This window comes from Callospermophilus lateralis, chromosome 12, assembly GCF_048772815.1.
Source record: "Callospermophilus lateralis isolate mCalLat2 chromosome 12, mCalLat2.hap1, whole genome shotgun sequence".
In the NCBI taxonomy this organism is placed as follows: domain Eukaryota; kingdom Metazoa; phylum Chordata; class Mammalia; order Rodentia; family Sciuridae; genus Callospermophilus; species Callospermophilus lateralis.
Window position 1 is genome coordinate 97,299,395 of NC_135316.1, and position 21,769 is coordinate 97,321,163.

Genomic DNA, 21,769 nt, shown 5'->3' on the forward strand with positions numbered 1-21,769 from the left:
TTCTGCAGGGCAGTGAACTGAATTTGGAAGTGTGCGTTTTGAAAGCTAAGGGAATCATCTTTCTTGTTTCATGCCACGGAAATATATTTTTCTTCTCTACAAATCAAGAATTTGGAAAATTTCAGAAACTACAGTGGGGGCAAGAAATTCTAAAGGCCAGGGTGGCACATATCACACAGAGCCTGCAGGGACGGCTACTCCCTGAAAGGAGCATTGCCCTTTCCAAAAGAGGGCAGGCACGTTAGCTTTCTTGATGACATATGGCTTTTTGTCACTTTCAGCTTGTGAAACACAAACTAATAAAGTAGTCTGACAGAATGCTCTGGATTCCATGGAAGAACAAGAAGAAGGAATTAAATCTAATTTTAATGAAAAATTTAAAAAAGAATGGCTACTATTGGAAGACCCAGGCAACACAGACAGGCTTTCCAGAAATAAAACAGGAGAGCTGCAGTCAGACTCTCTGGCATCCAGGCTGTTAGAACTGGAAACATTCTTCTCTGATGCAGCAGAGGAGCTTGAGTCTACCCTTGACTCAAGATTCACATATATCTTTGAAGCATCTCTCTACTGACTCCAGCTCTATAAAGGGCTAATCCCTGAAAAGTCCCTATTTTATGACCTCCCTATTTTATCCCTGTCACACAAAGGTATGAGAAAAGTCCCTGGACTTGGATATGGAGGCCCCAAAGTCTAGCCATTCACATTTCTTTGTCCAAGTCATGTAATATCTGCAAGCATCAAACATGACAGAATTTTGATATTTTGATGAACATATGATGCATTATTACAGGTGGATATCCCCTAGCCAAACTGCTTACACCAGAGTGTTTCAGATTCTATACGTTTTCAGATTTTGAAATATTTGCATAGACTTTACCAGGTGTAAACATCCCTAACAATCTAAATCCAAAACAGAAATCCAAAACAATCTAAAATCTGAAACCTTTTTGGCGGGGGATACTGGAGATTAAGCATTGAGCATGCTAAGCACAGGCTTCACTGCTGAGCTACATCCCCAGCCCAAGTCAGAAACTTTTTGAGTGTCAATGTTCAAAAAGTTTAATACTTTGAGCCAGATGTGGTGGTTCCCTATAATCCCAGCAATTTGGGATAGTAAAGCAAGAAGATCTCAAGTTTGAGGCCACCCTCAGCAACTTGGTGAGGCCCTAAGCAACTTAGCAAGACCCTGTCTCCAAAGAAATAAAAAGGGTTGGGGATGTGGCTCAATGGTAAAGGGCCCCTGGGTTCAATCCCTATAATAATAATAATAATAATAATAATAATAATAATATTATAATAATTCAAAACATTTCAGATTTTGGATTTCAGATTATCACTCCAATATCTTTGATTCTTAAATGCAAAACTGAGATGAAAAATCTTAACCTCTACTATATTAATAATTATATTTTATCGAGATGAATTAATGTATGTTTAGTAAGTAAAAGTGACTTTACCTTTAGTTCTTCTTGTAATCCTTCTTTTGCGATAAATGCCTCAGCCACATTAATCCCACCAACTGGCTTATTCACATTTTTTTGCTGTGAAACCATCTTTTCAACTTTTTCAGTCAGTGTTTTAATGGTGGTTACTATGGGAACAACAGAAATTAGTCAGACAAGTCGTTAAAAATTGTATCTATCTCCAGTTCCAAAATAACCTTACAAGCACCTTAGAAAGAGTCTAAGCTCTATACATAATTACATATTATTAAAATAAAATTAGCTGATATATTTTGGGATTAAAAAGTAAAGAAAAACACTTTAAAAAAGTCATGATCCTCCAGGCAAGAAGCTACAAAAGTTTTCATTTTAATCAAGGACCAACTCATGTAATAATTATATGGTCAGAAACATTAATTCAGTGAGGTAATCTGTGTGAATGGAGTATTTAAATGGTACCTTCCAAAACAATATGAGTTACTTTCAAATGCATTGGTTATAGTTTACATAACTATAAGGTCATATAAATAATAACAGCAATATATTTAAAATATATAGTTCCTAAGTTACATTAAACAGACTTATTTCTCTTTAGCATGTTATCAGCAGACACAGACTGGGACCTTGTCTTTCTTTAAAATCATCCCATCTCCAAAAGGCAGTGCAGTGTATTAGAACAGTATTAACAGGTTGAATTCTGTTCCCTCAAACTCATATGTTGAAGTCCTCACACCTAGAATGTGTGACTTTATTTAGAGGCAAGGTAATTAAATGATGGAAGTTGCTAAGAGTAGGCCCTAGTCTTTGTGACCACTGTCCTTATAAAAGTGGGAAATTGGGACAGAGAGGCATGCATGAGGGACGATGATGTGAGGACACAGGGAGAAATTGGCCCTCTACAAGCCAAGGACAGAGGCCTAGAACAGATCCTTACCTCATAAGGAGCTGAACTTGCCAATACCTTGATTATGGTTTGCAGCCTGCAGAATTGGTGACACAGGACATTTCTGTAGTCTAAGTTGCCTAGTTGTGGTACTTTGTTATAGGAGCACTGGGAAACCAATACAGCTAGGTACCCCCAATTCCTTCCTCTCTTTCAACTAGAAGATAGCTTGGCCAATAAGTGTGTCCACCTTCCTTAGGCAGCACCTCTAAACAAGACCCAGCCTTGCCTGGTGAACTCTCCCAGTTCATACTCCCTGCATTCGGTGCCCCCAGCTGGGAACCACTGTTCTAAATGATTTCCAGAAGGTTCTCTGGTGATAAAAGCTCACCTGTGGGCTTGGGAGAAATGTCAGAGTCCTCCATTTCGCTTCCCTCAGTCCAGTCAGTGTCACTTTTGATGCTGCTCTTTCCATAGCTAGTCTTGTTGCTTTTAGAGGACTGCACGGGAAGTAAGTCTGGGGACATGTATGCCTGGATGAGGTCATCCTCATCCAGCTCTTCCTCTGAACTGAAGGGAGGTGTCCTACACAAAGCGAAACCAAAGGACTTACAAACCATGAACCTCTTAAAAAGTGGTGGGAACCTTCTCAGAAAACTCCCAGAGACAACAAACTAACCCCGCATGGCCACAGGCAAGACTGTGGTGAGGCCCAGGAGCCTGTGGGGGGTCACTCCAGATCCAGACCTGCCAATCGTGTGCCACAGTTGTCAATATGGACTGAAGTTACAGCCTTTTTCCTCTAAACCCAAGTGTGCATTCTTAACAGTCTTAGTTTTTACATGCCTAAGAAAAACATTTCTCAGCAAAGGAAAATCATTTCCCACAAGAAAACTCTAAAAAATTATTGTTTTTTACACATACAATCTCATTTATGTTATCACCTGAAATATCCCAGTTTTAAAGTGAAATAGAAGTTCTGAGCAGTGTTTGTTCATTTAAAGAAAGAATATCTATAGAGTACCTAAATTCCAGATAACACATCGGTCTTGTAAAGGTTGTTTCAGTCATGAAAAAACCTCATCCCATGGAATTACATTCATGAAAAACACTTTGGAAAGATGAATCATTATTTTCTCTACATTTATGACAACGGTAGGTATCTCCAGAATAAGGCAATAGTGATGAAATTCAATTACAATAAAATTTAGTTTAATTCACAATAATATAACCTACAATTTATTGAGTACCCTCCAGGGCCAAGTGCTGAGCCAAGCTCTTTTTATTTATTTTCATTATTTATTTCTGTGGTACTGGGGCTTGAACCCAGGGCTTTGTGGATGTTAGGCTAGTGCTCTACATTGAGTGGCACCTGTAGCCCTTTTTATTTTTATTTTGAGACACAGTCTCACTAAGTTGCTCAGGCTGGTCTCAAACTTAATACCTTCCTGCTTGGGCCTCCTGAGTAGCTGGGATTGCAGGTATGCACCACTGTACCCAGCCCCAATTTTATTTTGTAAAATTATCCTATGAAAAAGACAGCATTATGGTGTCCTTTTTTTTTTTTTTTTTTTAAGAAAACGGAGGCTTAAAACAGTAGTCAACTGAATCCATGGCACACAATTGTTAGGTGATAAAGCAAGGATTCCTAGTATCCTTACAGAACTAAATAAGATCTAGGGTCATGGTCAAGACCCCAAGGAGCTAGAACAGGAAAATAATGTGTGAAACTTATACTATCATGGATCTGGCCATTAAAACCCAACACCATCCATTAGATTTAAATATACTTGTCAAATTACTCTACACTAGCTGGGGGAAGGGGGAATACATGACAATGACAGGTGTGGCCCCTCATCATGGAGACCGTGATGTGATAAGTTCTGTTGACACAGATAATAACCGATAAAGATATGCCACAAACATATATACAAAGGAATCACAAATGAACAACGATGCTTAACCAATTCTGAGATAGTAATTTACGATGAAAGGAATGTCCAGTAAAGAGAGTTGTTAAAATGCCCCCCACCAGCCCCTGTACTCACGTAACAGACAATGACTTTCTGGGAACAGGATCTTCTATGACATTTTTCTTAATTCTAAAAAAAAAACAGCAGAAAAATATTTATAAAGTGTGTGAGTGAATACTACATTATAAACAAATTTCTATGGAATTGGTGATTTGTTGTGTTTTACTTATGTCAACAAAGGAGAGCAACTATTGCAGATATGATTCACTGTTAGGGACTCAATATTTGTACCCACCAAATTCACGTGTGAACACCTGATCCTCAGTGTGGTGGTATCTGGAGGTAGGGACTTTGGGGTAATTAGGCTTAAATGAGGTGGTAGAGCGGAGCCCCATGATGGACTTACTGCCCTGATTAAAAGAGGGAGATCAGAAGTTGCTCTCCACCTCATACGAACACAGAGAGAAGGCAGCACTCTGCAGGGCTTGCACACAGCCCTCGATCAAACATGACCATGCTGGCACCACTCAGCCAGAAGTCTGAGAAAGTAAGTTTCTGTTGTTTAAGCCACCCAATCTATGGCATACTGTTATGGCAGCCCCAGATGCCTAAGGCAAATAATTAAAAAAAAAAAAAATATATATATATATATATATATATGGGTTGAAAATACTCACTTTGGAACAGGAGCAGTTCTATCAGTATAAACAGGTCTTTGTCTAACCAATATTCTGTTTTTGGGAGGAAGCTGGACTGCTTTGGGTACTTCTCCAGTTGAAAGGGTTTCCATTTGAGAAATACTGGGCTTATCTGGAAGAGAAGTATCATTCATGAGTCTCTGTGGCCTTTATAATCAGTAAGTGAAAAGCAAAATGTCACGGTGCAACACTGTGGTACCGTGGGAAGAAACAAGCCTGTCTCTGGGGTCTGCGTCCAGACTCCAGGGCTTATTTTTTAAATGTGAAAGACAGGGCACTCAACAGTACAAATAGTAAGAGAGTTGCCTGTAAAGTGCCAGCATTTGTAAACCATTTAGAATTGTGGAAGGTGGTTAAAGTAAGCTCCCATATACGGCCTTGAAAAGGCATTTGGTAACAGGCTCACCTGTAAAGAGTAATCCTCTCTCCTCAATTTTACAGCTGACCTGATGTTCAAGGAATTCTCGAATTTCCTGAATGTTGGGCATTTGTCTTTCTCTCTCATGTCTTGCTGAATGCACGGTTTTCAGCACTCTATTCAAGTGCTCACTAGGAATACCGCGGATATCCTGAAGGAATAAGATTCAACTGTTATCCTGTGATGTTCTCATTCCACTGGGTATGTCAGCATTTACATTGCCACCAATGTTTCAGTCCATTCTTCCTGGGCTCCAGCTGCACATACAGTGTGTGTGTGCATGTGTGTGTGTGTGTGTGTGCATGCACACAAGCATGGGCACATGTGTGCACATGTCCATGGGTCCTCCAAAATGTAACACTGTCCAAAAGCAGCTCCCATTGCACTTGGGCATGTCAGGTTTTTGTAGACTGTTTATGACTGGTTGGCCAATGACATAAGGCCATGTGAGAAGGACAAAAGAGTCCACCAAGGCAGGAGGAATCCCAGGGAAGCCATAAGAGGAACCAGCAACCAGAGAAAGCTACAGAGAAGGCTGAAGAGGAGGCTGAGCTGTGCCCTGAGGGAGGGGTGGAGTCAAATAAGCAGAAACTAGGAGGAATTTCCAGATGGGTAAACATGGGGATAGGATACCTCGTGGGGCAGACTGGTGCAGGAGCAAAAACAATCAAAGCATGCTCCACAGGCTAATGCTACAAAGGCCTGGGTGAGGAAGCCAGAAAGGAGGCTGAATGCCAATGTGAAAGACTTAAAGGCTGTCCCACAGGGAAGAGAAAGTCATCAAAGGTAGCTTCAGTTAGGAACTAGAATAATTAAAGAGGTGAGCTGAGAAAATTAATCTGGATTTGATGGTAATTTAAACAGAAAAAAAAACTAGTTAAAGGGCTCTTTATTTAATAACAGTGTCTTACACATACTCATCTTCCATCTTCATCTCCATCCCCCCTCTTCTCTTCCAAAGCCCTACATCCTTCCCCATCCTGGGAAGTGGCCCCACCACTCACCCTTGCCCAAGACAGAAAAATCTGTCATTAGATTAAGTGCCACCTCCAAGAAGAGATCTTCTCTGATCTTACTTATTCCACCAAACCTACCAATTCTTCCTCACTTCTCTCCATACTGTCTGTGGTCAGAGCTCTACCATGTTATCTCTCTGACTTCCTATACCTATGGCTGGATGGAAGGACCTAACGCTATACAAGTGTCAATACTTCCTAATTAATATGCAATTTCAATCAGAATCCCAAAAAGGGTTGGTCTGGAAAAGAAGATATTTCACTGGAGAATGAAAAATGAAACAACTGCCATGAAATTTTTGAAATAAGACTAATGAAGCAGTCATCGCCTACAGAAGACACTACAACACATGCCAGAGATGCTCCATGAAATCAGAATGGTCTTGGCAAAAGAATAAAAGGGGGGGGGGCAGGAACAACTAAAAGTCCAAAATCAAATCCAAATATATAAAGAAATTTCCTATTTGGTAAAAATGTCATTTCAAATAAGTGGAGAAAGGAGGGATTACTCAACAGATGATATTGGGACAACTGATCCAACTGGAAATAAAATTAGATTTCCAAATCACTGTTTCCAAACCTAATTCTTAAAGACCAGATAAAGGAAAAACAAAACAAAACAAATTAAAAGCCCTCTCTAAGCATTAGGGAAGAAACAGATTTTTTAAAAAATTATATTTTGATGAAAGGAAATGTGTCAACACCAAAGCAGACAACTAACATGAAAAATTGTCTCAAGAAACAATTCACATAGGAGCTATAGAAATTCCATGAATGTCCTTGATTCTACCACCTAAGTGTGGTGAAAACTCACCTAAAAGACTCTACATGGAAATGAAATGGAGTGACAGTTCTAGGAGTGGGTGAAAGATGTGGAGCAAACAAGCTCTTGCGCACAGTTAGGGACAATATGGATTAGAAAACTATTTGACAGTACTTATTATACCATATATATGCTCACCCTTTGACCCAGCAGCTTTATTCCTGGACATATATCCAAGAAATAGAAATATTTCGATGGCTTATGTTCACCATAAGACATGTACAAAAATTAATAGCCAAGAATAGTCCAAACTGGAAACCTAAAAGTCTATTAGCAAAGGAAGAGATAAATGACAGTTATTCATACAAGAGAACACTACAACACAATAAAGAACAAACTACTGCTACTGAAACAAGAGATATGAATCAGACAAATCATAAGTAAAAGATAAAAAATACTACACGGTACAGGTCTGCCTATATGAGATTCAAGAACAAGCAAAATCAAGTCAGAATATCTGTCACCTTGGTTTGCAGAGTAGGAGATATTAATGAGGAAAAGGTAAGGGGGTCTTCTTCAGTGTTAAAAATGTTCAATCTCCTCATCTGAGTGCTGGTTACAGACCACACACATGTATATATACATGTATACACACATATCCACATGCATACAAATCCATATATAAACACATAAATAGAAAAGCATGAAACAAATACATTCATGTTTCTTCATATATATCTACATGCACACATACATGTATACACAAATGCATATACACATATGTATGCATTAATATCTATAAGACACCCATGCACACACACATACATCTGCATACAAATATATACATAGACATATTATATGCACGGTGTGTACACAATCCATGTATAAAATAAGCACACATGCACAATGCACACGCGAATATGTATGTGCCTATGTACATGCCAACGTAGCCTTGATACTTCTGCATATACACACATTGTATATCCATGTGTATGTAGGAACATATATATATAGATATATAGGTCCCCTGTTATTCAGTTAAGATATGTGCATTTTATGTATGTCAATACAAATGTGAAAAGCAAAAGGAGTTTGTAGGTATATATGATGTACTGAAAATATTCAATCTGGCAACACCATGAAATACAATTCATCCATCCATCCAGCAAGTATTTACTAAGTGCTGATTTTGTAATAGGCAATGATTTGGGGGGTTAATATCAGAATGTAGGTCATAATTGACTGTCCTTATATAAACCCTTGTGCCTTCCTTTCTAGTTGTACCATGTTAATAGTTACTTAATGACATTTCTGTAAAATGGAGATAATAATGTCACTTGTTTTAGAGATTTGTTTCTCTGTTTAAATGATTAGGATCTGTTAAGGTATTAGGCACAGCTATGCTACCCAGGTGTCCATGGAAGGAGTCGTATTAGCCTCTGGTCTCCAATGTGGACAGAACTGACATGCCTTCTTTTCTTTGATTCTTCCTAACTAAGAAACCAAAATGTAACAAACCAGTAAGTACTCCCAAATTGGACGAACATACGGCATTAATTCCCAGGGTTTCCAGTTTCTCCATCAAGCTCTGCTCCAAAACTGTTCTTATCTCCTTCGTGAGGGAGGGGTTGGTCTTCAAAGCTTTCTTTAAATGTGTCTTGTTATTTAATTTCTGTTCATTTTCCCTTCCTGAAATAAAGGTGTTTTTTTTTTTCTTAAATGAGTTAAAAGAGAATTAAACAAATGCATTCAATCTCCAAGCAGAAATGGAAAAAAAAAAAAAACCACTTAAAACAGCAAGTAAGCATTTATGATGTCTCAGGTTTTTGGACATTTTATTCTTGCAGTACAACATATCAATAATGCTTAATGCTATACCTCCTAAAACTAATTTAAGTCTGCTTCAAAACATCAGTGTCTTTAAAGACTCTTGATTGCTTAACCAAATTAAAGCTAAATAATATAAGAAATATAGAAGCACAGTAGAAAATTTTTATTTACAGGTTTAATGTTTTATCACTGGAACTATTTCACTATTTCCCAAAAAGTTAATCTCTAAAGTTTAGTTAGAATTGATGCATCATCTTATAAAGAAAAAAGCCCAATTTACTTTAGATCAGCAAAAATTTTAAAGTAGTAAATTTAGTAGAAGTCCATACAAAATTTCAAAATGTAATAATTATTATATCTCTCAAAATATTTTCCCAAATGAAAAGGATACTAAAAAAGTCTTAGGAAAAGTATTTTTTGTTGTTGTTGTTTCAAACAACCCATAATTAAAAACCAAGAAGCCACAACAAGCCACATTCTCTTCACTTGTCCTTCCCTATTCTACTTTTCTTTCCTTTTTCTTTTTTCATGGTGCTCGAGCTGAACCCAGGGCCCTGCACATGCTAAGCAGATGCTCTACCAGTCCATCCTATTCCACCTTTACTCCTAGACAGTTCAAAAAAGCTTAGAGAAGGGGACAAATGGTGTGACCTTTGCAGGCCAGAGGCTTGACTAAGGAGACCTTGGCTGAAGACTTAACTAAGGAGACATGACATTTGGCAGTTCAGACCCCATGTGAATGTCCAAAGCCAGATATGGGAGAAATATGTCAACTATACTATCATTCTGAAGTCACATCTCCAAGCAGGGGCATTTTATCCAACAAGGGCCAAAAAAAAAAAAAAAAAAAAAAAAAGCCACAGTCCAGCCCTGAGAAACACTCTTCCACTGGTAACCAGGGCACTCAGTTTTGCAGATCTTGAACAAAATGCCTTTTGTTTAAGATATTTTCTAGACACCCATTCAATTCCAGTACTAAAGAATTTCTGGTAAATTGGTAAAGTTTTATTAAAAGCAAAATTGGCCAAATCACTATTTGTACATTCAATAGGAGGGGAAAAAAAAAAGAAAAACCCTGCACAAAGACACTTTTATATACTTTGCTATTCCAGCCTGCTGAACTGCAATTAAAAATTACATATGATTAAAAGTCAGAAGTCATCTTTAATTTTAATATCCTCAGCATTCATGCTGCTTCACTAACCACCAATGTTTCAAAAAAAAAAAAAAAGTAAGCACTTCTGTACTAGGAACTGACGGACAATCATTAGCTGCAGCCAATGTTATTGACTATGTCTTCTAGTTGGTCATAGCAGTCTGCAACCATCAAGGGCTAAAAATAAAAAGGCACCTAGAAAGAGACTGGGGTCACTGAAATAGATACAAACCTGACCCAGATTGCAAGAATAATTTATTGGCCAGTGTCTCAGATATAAAAGGAAGAAACATGGCCTAAACAGAGGCTCTGGGCCATGTTTACACTGGGATGTGGGTCTCATGTAAAAATCAAGCAATGTCTACAACTGCTTAGCCACATTTTAAAAGAGTCCCAACAGCCTTTGTTATCAGTTGTTGCATTCATTTGCTAAAGTCTGGAGTTACCCTCAAACCTGATGACAAGTTCATTTCAATGATGTAAGGTAAATGAACTTTTCCCTTTGTCCTCAAACCCACTTTATACATTGGTGACTGCTTTGGGAAGCCCTTGGTAGGGATTCTTTCAAGGCCGAGGCTGGCTGATGGGAGCAAGAAAAGAATGTAGAGTGGACAAGGGGAAAAAAAAAATTAAAAAGTTAGAGAGAGGTAGAATTAATTGCTTAAAAAAATCAACAGAGGTGAAGATGTTAGTTAAAGCACATATTGCTCACCAAGACCAAGACAAAACTTTCCAGAGATCAGCATTTCCTCCCATATAAAATTTAAACACATGTGAGCAGATGGCCAGGCAAAAGCACAACAGCCCATACATGTGATCAGTTACACCATACATACAACAGACCATTCATGATAAGAAAGTAGTTATAGTGCAAAGTAGAATTCCTGAGTTGCAAAGGGCTTTATCTACTATCTAGCAACAAACTTCCTTATTTTTCACAAGGAGACCAGACTTCCCCAAAGGCCACCCTGCTAGTCTTGCAGAGACATACCAATTTCCCTTTATTTGTTCTTTGCTTTAAACTACAGAAAGCAGAACATCTGGATTTTAGTTAGAGCCCATTCACTATATTCAGAAACCTGAGGCAGCTTTCTGACCCTCCTGTGTTTCAAGTTTTTGAAAAACAAAATAGCCTTTAAAGATCCCTCCTAGTTTTCACACTCCAATATCCTAAAAAACAGCAAAGCTGAATGTGCCTCTACACAACTGTCAAAAAGCAAGTACACAGAAATGTGCCTGTGTTGAGTTACCTCTTACTAACAGCCATACTGTCTTTTGCAAACTACTGTCAAAATCTAGCTCCACTAGCATTTATCTGCAAAATGGCACAAGCTGAGGAAATTATTGATGGCGATTAATCTATTAACAGCATGCAGACACCATGGAGGTGCTAAAAGGAGGCAATCACTGGTTTTCTACAGCACTTGGGACTTGTGTGTTTTCTGAGGTCCTGAGCACTTTCCTGTTTCCCATCAGATCTGTGTCTAAACACATGGGGGATGGCAAAGATTGTATTCTTTCCCAGTGCAGTTCCCCAGCAACCAGTGATGGCAACACTGATGCCTACATGGTAATGACCAATGATGTCTGCTAGCAATGATCTGAAACTTATATTGGGTAGAAGAACTCTAAGAGCATAGACAGGATGATGCCATGGGTAGAACCTGGAACTGCAAGTCAAGAGAGCCATCTGGGTGATGGTGGAGAGGTCACAACTCCTCTTGAAGATCTCACTCACTTGTTTTTTAAATGCACAAACAAGTTCTGGTTTTGAAATTAGGTGACCCTTTCTGTGAACCTCCGAACACATTTCCCAAATTCTTCAAAGAAGAAGGGATTTTATGTCTTGGACATATAACAATACACAAGTAGGACAGAAAAAATATGTTACTTGCAAGTAAAATCATTATTCAGAACTCAAATAGGGTAAAATTTGTTCATCCTGTTTCTAGGAAGCCAGCAGGGATAGTCGAAAATCACTTAAAGACAATGTTTTAAAGCACTGTTTTCTTTCACCTATAGAGCCAGTGGATGCTACTCAGTCCGGCTAAATGCTGTCAAAGTGGACCATGCACCCCAAGGTTTCCATTTTTTCAAGAGATGTCAGAAATTAAGATATTCATGCAAAATAATGGCAACTGATAGTAAAATCATTTCCAATAGTGTAGCTCAAACAAATATCAGCCTGTCCTTGCAGGCCTCAAGTTCAACATCTGGGCTGAGGCCATCCTGGAGGCTGCTCAAAATAATTGCTATCGGGCTGGGGATGTGGCTCAAGTGGTAGCGTGCTCGCATGGCATGAGTGTGGCCCGGTTCGATCCTCAGCACCACATATAAACAAAGATGTTGTGTCTGCCGAAAACTAAAAAATAAACATTAAAAAAAAAATTCTCTCTCTCTAAAAAATAAATAAAATAAAAAAATTAATTGCTATCAACAACTCCTCCTTCTTTCTCTGACAATGCAACAAGGCAAACATCCCCTAAAAGGGTGGCAATGTCTTTCAAAGACATACTCATTAGAGTACCCACAACTTCCTCTCAACAACTTTGTATGGCTTTATTACAATTTAATGTATCTATACTCTTGTTTCTAAAATAAACAGATTTCTAAAACACTTTAACAGCAATGACAAAGAAATTTTAAAGAAATGAAGCAACTAAAATAATGATTTTCAAAATAAGTGCTAACTATGAGTCATTACTTAGGAAGATATGATATCCTAAGCCACTCTAACATAGAGAAAGTCAAGAAAAATTGCAAAGGCACACAGCAGCAATATAAACAAATTCCATTAAAACACTTTTAAGGGCTGGAGTTGTGGCTCAGCAGTAGAATGTTCTCCTAGCACATGTGAGGCCCTAGGTTTCAATCCTCAGCACTACAAAAAAATAAATTAAATAAAGATACAACTGCAAAGTAAATATTTAAAAACATATATTTTTAAAAAGGACTGATGATTAACATGGCAAACCCAAGACTTTAAAATATACATTATGTAAATTTTATGAAACTCCCGATTTAGTCAATTCTGTTTATAGCCTTGTTAAAAGGTATTTTTGTAAAATTCTAGAGAATATAGGCACTAATAAGCAACATTGAGGTTTTTTTTATCTTTTCTTCCTGTACAAAAATGACAAAACTAGAACCTGTGTATGTGTTACCAATTTGATTTCTCCTAAGGAAGTGATATTTGGTAAAGTATTGTTAATAAGGAAAAAATTATGATAAACTGATTCAAACATATAAGAGTTTTCAGGATCTACTGCCCTAACATTAAGGAAATATGCAGTATAATTACACATTTTTTCATAAACTTCAAAAATTAAATCATAGAAAATGATTTTTACAACTGCCAAATAACTGAGTAAGCAGTAGTAATTTTAAATTTCCCCAAACCTGTGACAGCTCTTATTCTACCAAGAAGATATTATTTTACACATAAATATTCTATATCCAGAGTTTAGATAATATGCTTGTCTTCATATTTAAAATAATTTGAAAATAGCCACTTTATCCATTCATTTCATATTCATAGTATGAGAAATCACCACTCTGGAACAAATATTTCCCCATCATCTGGTATATAGCATGTGTGTCAGCTTGTCATCTGATCAGAGAATATCTGTACTGAAATAAAGACCTAATTTTTTTTATTTCCAAGTTCCTAACACAGGAAACTTATTCATCTGTTTGCATAAGATTTTATTCTTGCAAAGCATTAGAGGAATAAGGTAACAGCACAGGAAGAATAAGGTAATAGCATACTATATATAAGTTGAAAATGTAATCCAAACCTACATGTCTTCCTGATTTTAATACAGAATTAGAAATTAGGATATTCATGCAAATATAAACCACTGGCATGTATTCTCAGGGCTTGGGTTTTAGCATATACATACAATTTATGCAGATAAACCCTAATCAAGTCCTTGGTTACCTTTTTCTTCTTCTGAAAGTTCTTCTATGGGTTCCAGTACATGTGACGAGAATGCCTGTTCTACTAACAAGGAAAAACAAGAACAGGACAACAGTAAAGTCACATTAGTTTCCTTTCAAACCATTTCAGAAGATATAATTCCACCATGTTTTAGTCATGCCTAAATGCCAATAATTTACTGGGAAAAAATATCAAGGCAGTCAGTTAAAATTGGTTACTTTTTCACGAAATCTTCTATATTTTTATGTATTTTCCATTAACTCCACCCTAAGGAAATTATATTTTTAAATAATTAAGTTAAAGTTTCTCATTCATCAAGCTGGTGTCTGAAAGGAGTCTGTATGAATACAAAAGGGTACAAATGCAAAAGATTTTCATTATTTATAGAATGTTTTGATTGGATGTCTGAATAGAAAATTTAGAAATAGAAAATGAATGAAAATATTTCATTTGATGGGCAAGTGAAGAAGCTCTGCTCCCGATCTCACTGAAATTTCCGTTGCATTTGTGGGAGGTGAGCTCTCTGGGTGACTTTTCCTAGGGAAACATTACCTGCCAGCAGCAGGACTAAAACAAAGCCCCGCCCTAGAAATGGAGAGACATTTCCTTCGCAGGCAAGGTCAGATTTGGGCCAAAGTGTAACCACAGTGGTCAGATAGGAGGGTGGTGAGATAAGGTCAACCAGCAAGTCTGGACTACATGGAGCATAGCTCACTCACCCTCAGCTTGACACAGAGCACTTCCCCATGTAGCATTCCACCTTCATCCCAAGGGAAGGTCATTTCATTCTTACCCCAGGCACCAGAGTGGGCCAGGGGGAACAATGACCAATAGATACTGAGTCCTCCTTAGGTGGCTAGGCATAGATCTAAGGTATCACGATCTAACCCTCCTACTTGGAGAATCTGATTGTTAATTTATTCAAATGTATTTTTGGTACTCTTATTTCAGATGGGTGGATGGATGGATGATAGGATGGAGAGACAGATGAGTAGACAGATTTAGTTATATATAAATGGGCTTCTGTGGCTTGGCCAGGAACCCAGTCAACATATCTATCATTGTCTGTATGGAAGAAATGCATTTTAAACCACTTTCAAATGAACCTTCTACTAAACAGGAGATCATTTTAATTTTGAAACACAGACATGGCTCCTTGAAGGAGCATGAATTTAATTTCATCCAGGAACACCAAAAATGTGTCTTTCAATTTTGTTATTCAGCATCTAGATATTAAAATTGTGCAAATAGGCTATTTTACAAGTTTGAACTACTGAGAATAGAGATTTACAGAGGACAGCTAATTTCAGTTTTTAAAAAGTCACATTTTGTATTTTACTATACTTCATGAAAATGACAAAAATTATTTATGAGGAAAATCTGGGTAAAATCTTCACAGAATCAGTGAGCATGTATTTACTGTCATCATATTAGTAGGACACTCTATGACTTATTTCTCTAGGGACAGGATAAACTGTCAGAGTTTTGACCTGTTCCCTTCTGTGGTGTAATGGGTAGCTCTGGAGGAAAGTTAGGTAGCTACAATAGGGTTGGGGACATAAGGGTGACCAAACCCCAGTCCCCATGTCAAATGGGCTGAGGCTGCTGCCAGGAAGGAAGCACTCTAATGCTGTGCAAGCCACTGTATGTCTCTCATTGCCCCAGTAATTGTCCTGAGCTGAGATCTCTAGGTTGAGAGCTAAAATACTTGGAGGCTTCCAGAAAAATCCTTGTATCAGTCTCCTACCCCCAGAAGAAAGTCTCCCAGACCTCTCCTACCCCTGCCCTCTGTCCCAGTGGCTGACTTATGGCTGGACTTCTTATCCCATTCTTAGAAACTACCATTTATCCAGTGCTGACTCAGTAGCTCATGCCTCATTCGATCCTCTAAGAGAGCCATTACTGTTGTCTCCATTGGGCAGGCAAGGAAATCTAAGCCCACACTTTAATAAATGGGCTGTGAATCTGGACTCTTTGTACAAAGTTCACGATCTTAGCCATGTAGCTACAATGCGCTCCTGCTGTGCTCTCTTGACATGTCTCCCTGACTTCTCCAAATGGCACCACTGTCCAGCCATTTTCGAAGGTACCACACTCTGACCCCGCCTGGCCCCCAATCACTGGCTTCACCTTTCTGTCAGTTCCACTAAATAGCTGCTATGTTGACTCCCTCTTCTCCAGTCTCATCAGTACGGCCCTTATTCCTAGAGGAGGAAGGTTATATTTAAGATCACCAACATCCCAAGCTGGTCTCCTCAGCTTTGATTCTTTCATCTGCTCTGGTCAGGCCCAGTTTCCTGTAGCCCAGCTCTGCAGTTCTGCATGCCCAACCTCAGGCACACTCAGCAGCCACATCCTCCCCGCAAAATAATTTGGACAGCTGCAGGCTGCCATGAGGGTCTCCACCAACCTGATTTCCCTCAAGTCTCTTCTGTGTTCTCTGTGCTTAGCCAAGTAACTAATCTGCACCTCTGTCTAGAGCTTTCCTGTTATCTTTCCCTCCTACTGTTTTCCCTATCTAGGATGCCATCCCAACATGTTTACATTCAAACCCACAATTCAAATGGCCAAATGTAGCTGATCCACCCATCCAGAGTTGCCCGAATGAAGAAAGTTTTTCCCTTGCCAGATACCCATTTAGTTTATCAATGGTTCTCACTCTATACTATAATATAAGCATTTGGTCTCCTAATATACTTTAAGTTCCCTGGGGGCAGCCTTTGTTTCCGATGCATGCATATCTGTCTCTGTTGTGCCTAGTCTTAGGCTTGCACAGAGGGACAACACATAACTATCTGTCACTGCCCTGTGGTCTGTGATAGGAAGGAAAGCAGGAATGGCATGGGACACTGCTGGAGAAAAGGCATCATTATAAAGTGACATGTTAAACTCTTCTATAAGGAAAAAAATAAAAGCTTGTTAAAGATCTTTTTACACAGGAGATCAGACACATGCAAACACTTCCCCTTGTAATTAATTACATAGAACCATGATCACCTCACCTGGCAGGGATCAGACCCGACCTCATTTAGAAGATCCTAGTCTGCTAAATAAAGAATTCCCTTCAATAGTGCCCATCCCACTTCCCTGACACTGTTTGGGCCAATGGCACTCACAGAAAGCCATCTTTCTTCCCAGTAAGAGCCATAAGACACCAGAGCTCTAGAATATTCTACTTGTCACATACTGAACAATAAACTACTGCTTAAACAAAGTGTTGTGTTAGGTTTCAGTATCTCGAGATATAAACAATTTATTCTGAGAGAAAACTATGATAGTAATTATAGAGTCTAATAAAAACACTTCATGCCTTTTGAAAACCAATTAGGATACACTTAAAGACTTAGGGCAGCTTCTCCATCTTTAACTTCTGTTTTTGTAGCCCTTGTCTTAGCTACACCACAAAAGTCAGGCATATATAAACCCCCCGTAATCTATACACCAAATTAAAAGGAGACTTTTATGTGTAGATAAAACCTAGCAGGTGCCAGTAGGCTTTGGAAAAAATGATTATTTTGCATCCTAACTGCTAAAAGAAGATGGACATGTTGCCTGGTCACTCTAAAAAGGGTCTATATTATCAAGCCAATCTAAGCAATTGGTATGAGGGTTGATTTAACAACAAAGTGTACTTTATTTTCTGGGTACTATTATTATTTTTAGTTGTAGATGAAGGCAATACCTTTGTTTTATTTATTTATTTTTATGTGGTACTGAGGATCAAACCCAGTGCCTCATACGTGCTAGGCAAGTGCTCTACCACCGAGTCACAACCCCAGCCCCCCATTACAATACCACAATTTAATTACAATTTCATAAGCAATATGTCTCCAGTGGTGAAAATACTAATAAAATTTTGAGACTTTTTTCCCAGTGAAAACACAGTAGTGAATGGCAATTGTGCATGATCATGTTTCACCCTATCGACTAACTTAGAATCAGAACTTACTGTCCATGTTGTTCAGCTTGTGCAGCAAAGTTGAAAGCAGGGGAATTAGCAAAGTTCCCATTTTTTCTAGACCCCCGCCTTCAGGACACCTAATCCTGGCACTGTTGACTCATGGCAACTGTAGTGGGTCCCTTACATGAATCACCCTCAGCTGGAGAAAGCAGCTTGCCTTCTCCTCAAAACAGCCCATGTTTGGTGACAGACCAGTGTAGGGGTACAAGTCGCTTGCCATCCCTTGCCTCAGCGTAGGACCATTCTGGAGTGCCCATCTCAGCTCTACAAAGGGATCCTGAGGCCTCTACTACTGCTACACGTGGGCTCAACATCCCCCTGCCCAATCCTGTTTCTTCCCACCTGTAAATCTCCACCTGGGAGCTCGTTCCCAGGGATCCATTCTAAGATGGTTAGTAATCATGACATTTTTCATAATGAAGAAACTCCTCAAGGTTCAAAATGGAACAAAAGATGGAGGACAAATGGGCTAATTTAATGTTATGCAATCATGGTTAACCTCCCCCTGCCCGCTGCTGGAAAAGCTGTTGGGTGGCCCAGTGAAAGACATCGCTGGGCCCTGGCCAAGTCACCTCCTATTTCCCACCCATTAACATGCTCACAAATTCACTTTGATCCCAAGCCAAGGGCTGTGGCCCCTTGCCAGGACTGGTAGCATTTAAAACCAGCAATTCAACTCCAGCAGATGCCAGAAGAAGCAATGACGGATTCACACAGCCCTGGGTCGATCATGGGAGAGTCCACACAGAATATGTATGTGCTTTAGAACTGACAGGACCCTTCAATAAACCCAACAGTTTAACATACTTACTCCATGTGCCCTATCCTGAGCAATAAAGAATACAAAGTCCTTGTATAAGGCCATCAGAAGGCCAACAATAAAGAAAAAAAGCATAAGGGTCTAAAGCACACTAAGTTTCAAAGAGAAATGGCAGCCCTCTCTTACCAAAATCCACCCGGAAAACGGTGGCAACAGAGAAACTGTAGGCCTAACATAAAATAATGTGAACAAAGAATGATTGCCAAAGATAAATTTCTTGTTCATTCAATATTAAAGCAAATTTGTTTATGTCCAACATGCATTTCATCTGCTACCAGTCCAAGGGAAAAGGCCTGTATGTTCTAAACACTTGTACATATGTGGTCGATATCTAGAGAATTTATACATTACCTACTGAGATCAAGATAACGGTTCACCTGAAATTATCTAAGAGAAAAATCAGGTGAAATCAATAAATACTTCATATGTGAGCTATGGGTAAAAAGGATCATTATTAAGGACCATCATATATGGATTGGAATAACTGTGAAAAAAAATTCCAATCAGATCACAGATTTAAATCTAATCTTTTAAAAGGCCAAAACCCAAAGTATAGTGAAGTAAATAATTATTAGATTCCAAAGCAATATGTAGGTAAGGCAGGAAAAAGACAGTCCTCCTCCTCTTTTGATTCATTAGTGATATAGAGTCCGTCACAGGAAAAAAATATACTAGAGAACATATTCTGAAAACTGTAAGCCCTTTAATGGTATAAAATGTGAAATTTATCCACAGATATTCTCCCCATCTACAGAATCTTGTTAATAACAATTAGTACCCTTTTGGGCCTGATCCAAGAAATGAATCCTGGCAGCAATTTCATCCAATGAAATTTCATCTCACCTATTTCCTTTGATTTCTCTCACATGTCTTTTCTAGATTTTCCTAACCAATCGCTGAAACTGTTGGTTTAAAAAAGGTGAGTTGCTGCCACACTGAAAGTTATAAAAACAACCACATATGCCCTGTGGCATGTGCTGGTTGGCTGGTCTGGGACTAAGTCACCCTCACTCTTACTCAATACCTGTTACTTTCTGCAAAAATCATAAATAGTCAAAGCTCCAGCCAGTTAAAATTGCTTTTGCAAGTCCCACAACATACACAATACTTTATGGTTGGTAGGTATGCTCAGTTTGCAACAACATGACATATTTATACATGTATACATTACCTACTGACATATGAAGGCAGAACTGTTCTGTAATCCCCAAAATGTTCTGCCTAATTCCCCTCTCCCCAGCACTTTGGGTTAATAAGTTACCTAAATCAGGGTGGAAACTGCACATAAAATGCTGAGACTTACCATGTGCCGTTGTTAGACTTGATTTAGCTTCTAAAGTCTGAGAGACGGAGGCATTCACTGAAACAGGATAAGAAGGAAAAAGCTCACTGGCTCTATAGTTACAGTGTAACCACCCAAACATGACGATGACCAAATTCTCCTCAAAACAGTCAAGACACATACAAGACCGCAAGGGACAAGTGTTTCAAGTGACAGATACTGCACAACTAACCTAACCCAATTTATAAAAGAGATTTATTGAGATTTAACCCCTCTTTTTTACAATACATAATTCAATATATTCACAGGGCTGGTTTTCAATATATTCACAGGGCTGGGCAACCATAACCACCAATTCATTTCAGAATATTTTCATCACCTTATCCTCAAATACCTGTCCCATTAACCTCATGCCTCATTTCTATCCTCATCCCCAGCCTCTGGCAAAAACTCAATCTACTTTGTGTTTCTACGATTGCCCTTTCTGGATAATTCCTGTGCATGGAATTATACAGTCTTTTGTGCCTAGCTTCTTTCACTTAGCATCATGTTTTCAGGTTCACCCATGTAGCCATGTATCAATTTCAGCATAAACTTTTATGACTGAATGACATTCCATTATATAGATAGAACAAATTTTTATTTATTCATTAGTTGATGAACATTTAGGTTGTTTTCAGTTTGGGGCTATTAGAACAATCTGCAATGAATATTCAGGTACAATAAACCAATTTAAAAATCCCCCAATTCCTCAAGAAACTTAGAATGGAACCACCATTTGACCCAGTTATCCACTCTTCAGTATATAACCAAAGGACTTAAAATCAGCATACTAGAATGACACAGTCCACATCAACATTCATAGTAAGCTATGGAACCAACCCAGGTGCCCTTCATTAGATAAATGGATAAAGAAAATGTGGTACATATACACAATAGAATATTAGCCATAAAGAACAATGAAATTGGGCTGGGGTTGTGGCTCCGTGGCAGAGTGCTTGCCTAGCATGTGTAAGGCACTGTGTTTGATTCTCAGCACCACATAAAAATAAACAAAGGTCCATCTACAACTAAAAATGTATTTTTTTAAAAAATGAAATTATGGCATTTACCAGTAAAGGGATGGAACTGGGGAGTATCATGCTAAGTGAAATAAGCCAATCCCAGAAAACCAAAGGCTGAATGTACTTCCTGATATATGGATGCTGACTCACAATAGATGGGTGGCGGGGGGAGTGGAGGTTCACCAGATTGGATAGAGGGGCGAGGGGAAGGGAGGGAGGATGGGAATAGGAAAGACAGTAGAATGAATCAGACATAACTTTCCTATGTTCATATATGAATACACAACCAGTGTAACTCCATATCATGTACAACTACAAGAATGGGACATTATACTACATGTATGTATGATATGTCAAAATACATTCAACTATCATATAAAAAGAACAAATTAAAAGAAAGAAAGAAAAATCCTCCAAGCACTGGATAGAAGACACCATGTGAGGCATTAACACAGCCACAGCCTTTAGACAGGGGTATACCCCGTTCAAGGAAGACCAAATGCTATCTATCTTAAATGTC

The 21,769-nt window shown here is 38.5% G+C and overlaps 1 protein-coding gene across 1 annotated transcript in view; it reads right to left on the reverse strand.

Annotated features, from left to right (window-relative positions):
• Dzip1 (DAZ interacting zinc finger protein 1) overlaps positions 1 to 21,769 on the reverse strand; it is a 61,654-nt gene that overhangs the window by 1,717 nt on the left and 38,168 nt on the right. Inside the window, exons 10-17 of the mRNA XM_076872416.1 lie at positions 20,207 to 20,263; positions 14,123 to 14,182; positions 8,746 to 8,885; positions 5,406 to 5,568; positions 4,979 to 5,111; positions 4,377 to 4,430; positions 2,720 to 2,913; positions 1,461 to 1,594 (exon numbers count right to left, since the gene is read on the reverse strand). Of these exons, the coding sequence (XP_076728531.1) occupies positions 1,461 to 1,594; positions 2,720 to 2,913; positions 4,377 to 4,430; positions 4,979 to 5,111; positions 5,406 to 5,568; positions 8,746 to 8,885; positions 14,123 to 14,182; positions 20,207 to 20,263 (935 nt within the window). The remainder of the gene's footprint in view (positions 1 to 1,460; positions 1,595 to 2,719; positions 2,914 to 4,376; positions 4,431 to 4,978; positions 5,112 to 5,405; positions 5,569 to 8,745; positions 8,886 to 14,122; positions 14,183 to 20,206; positions 20,264 to 21,769) is intronic.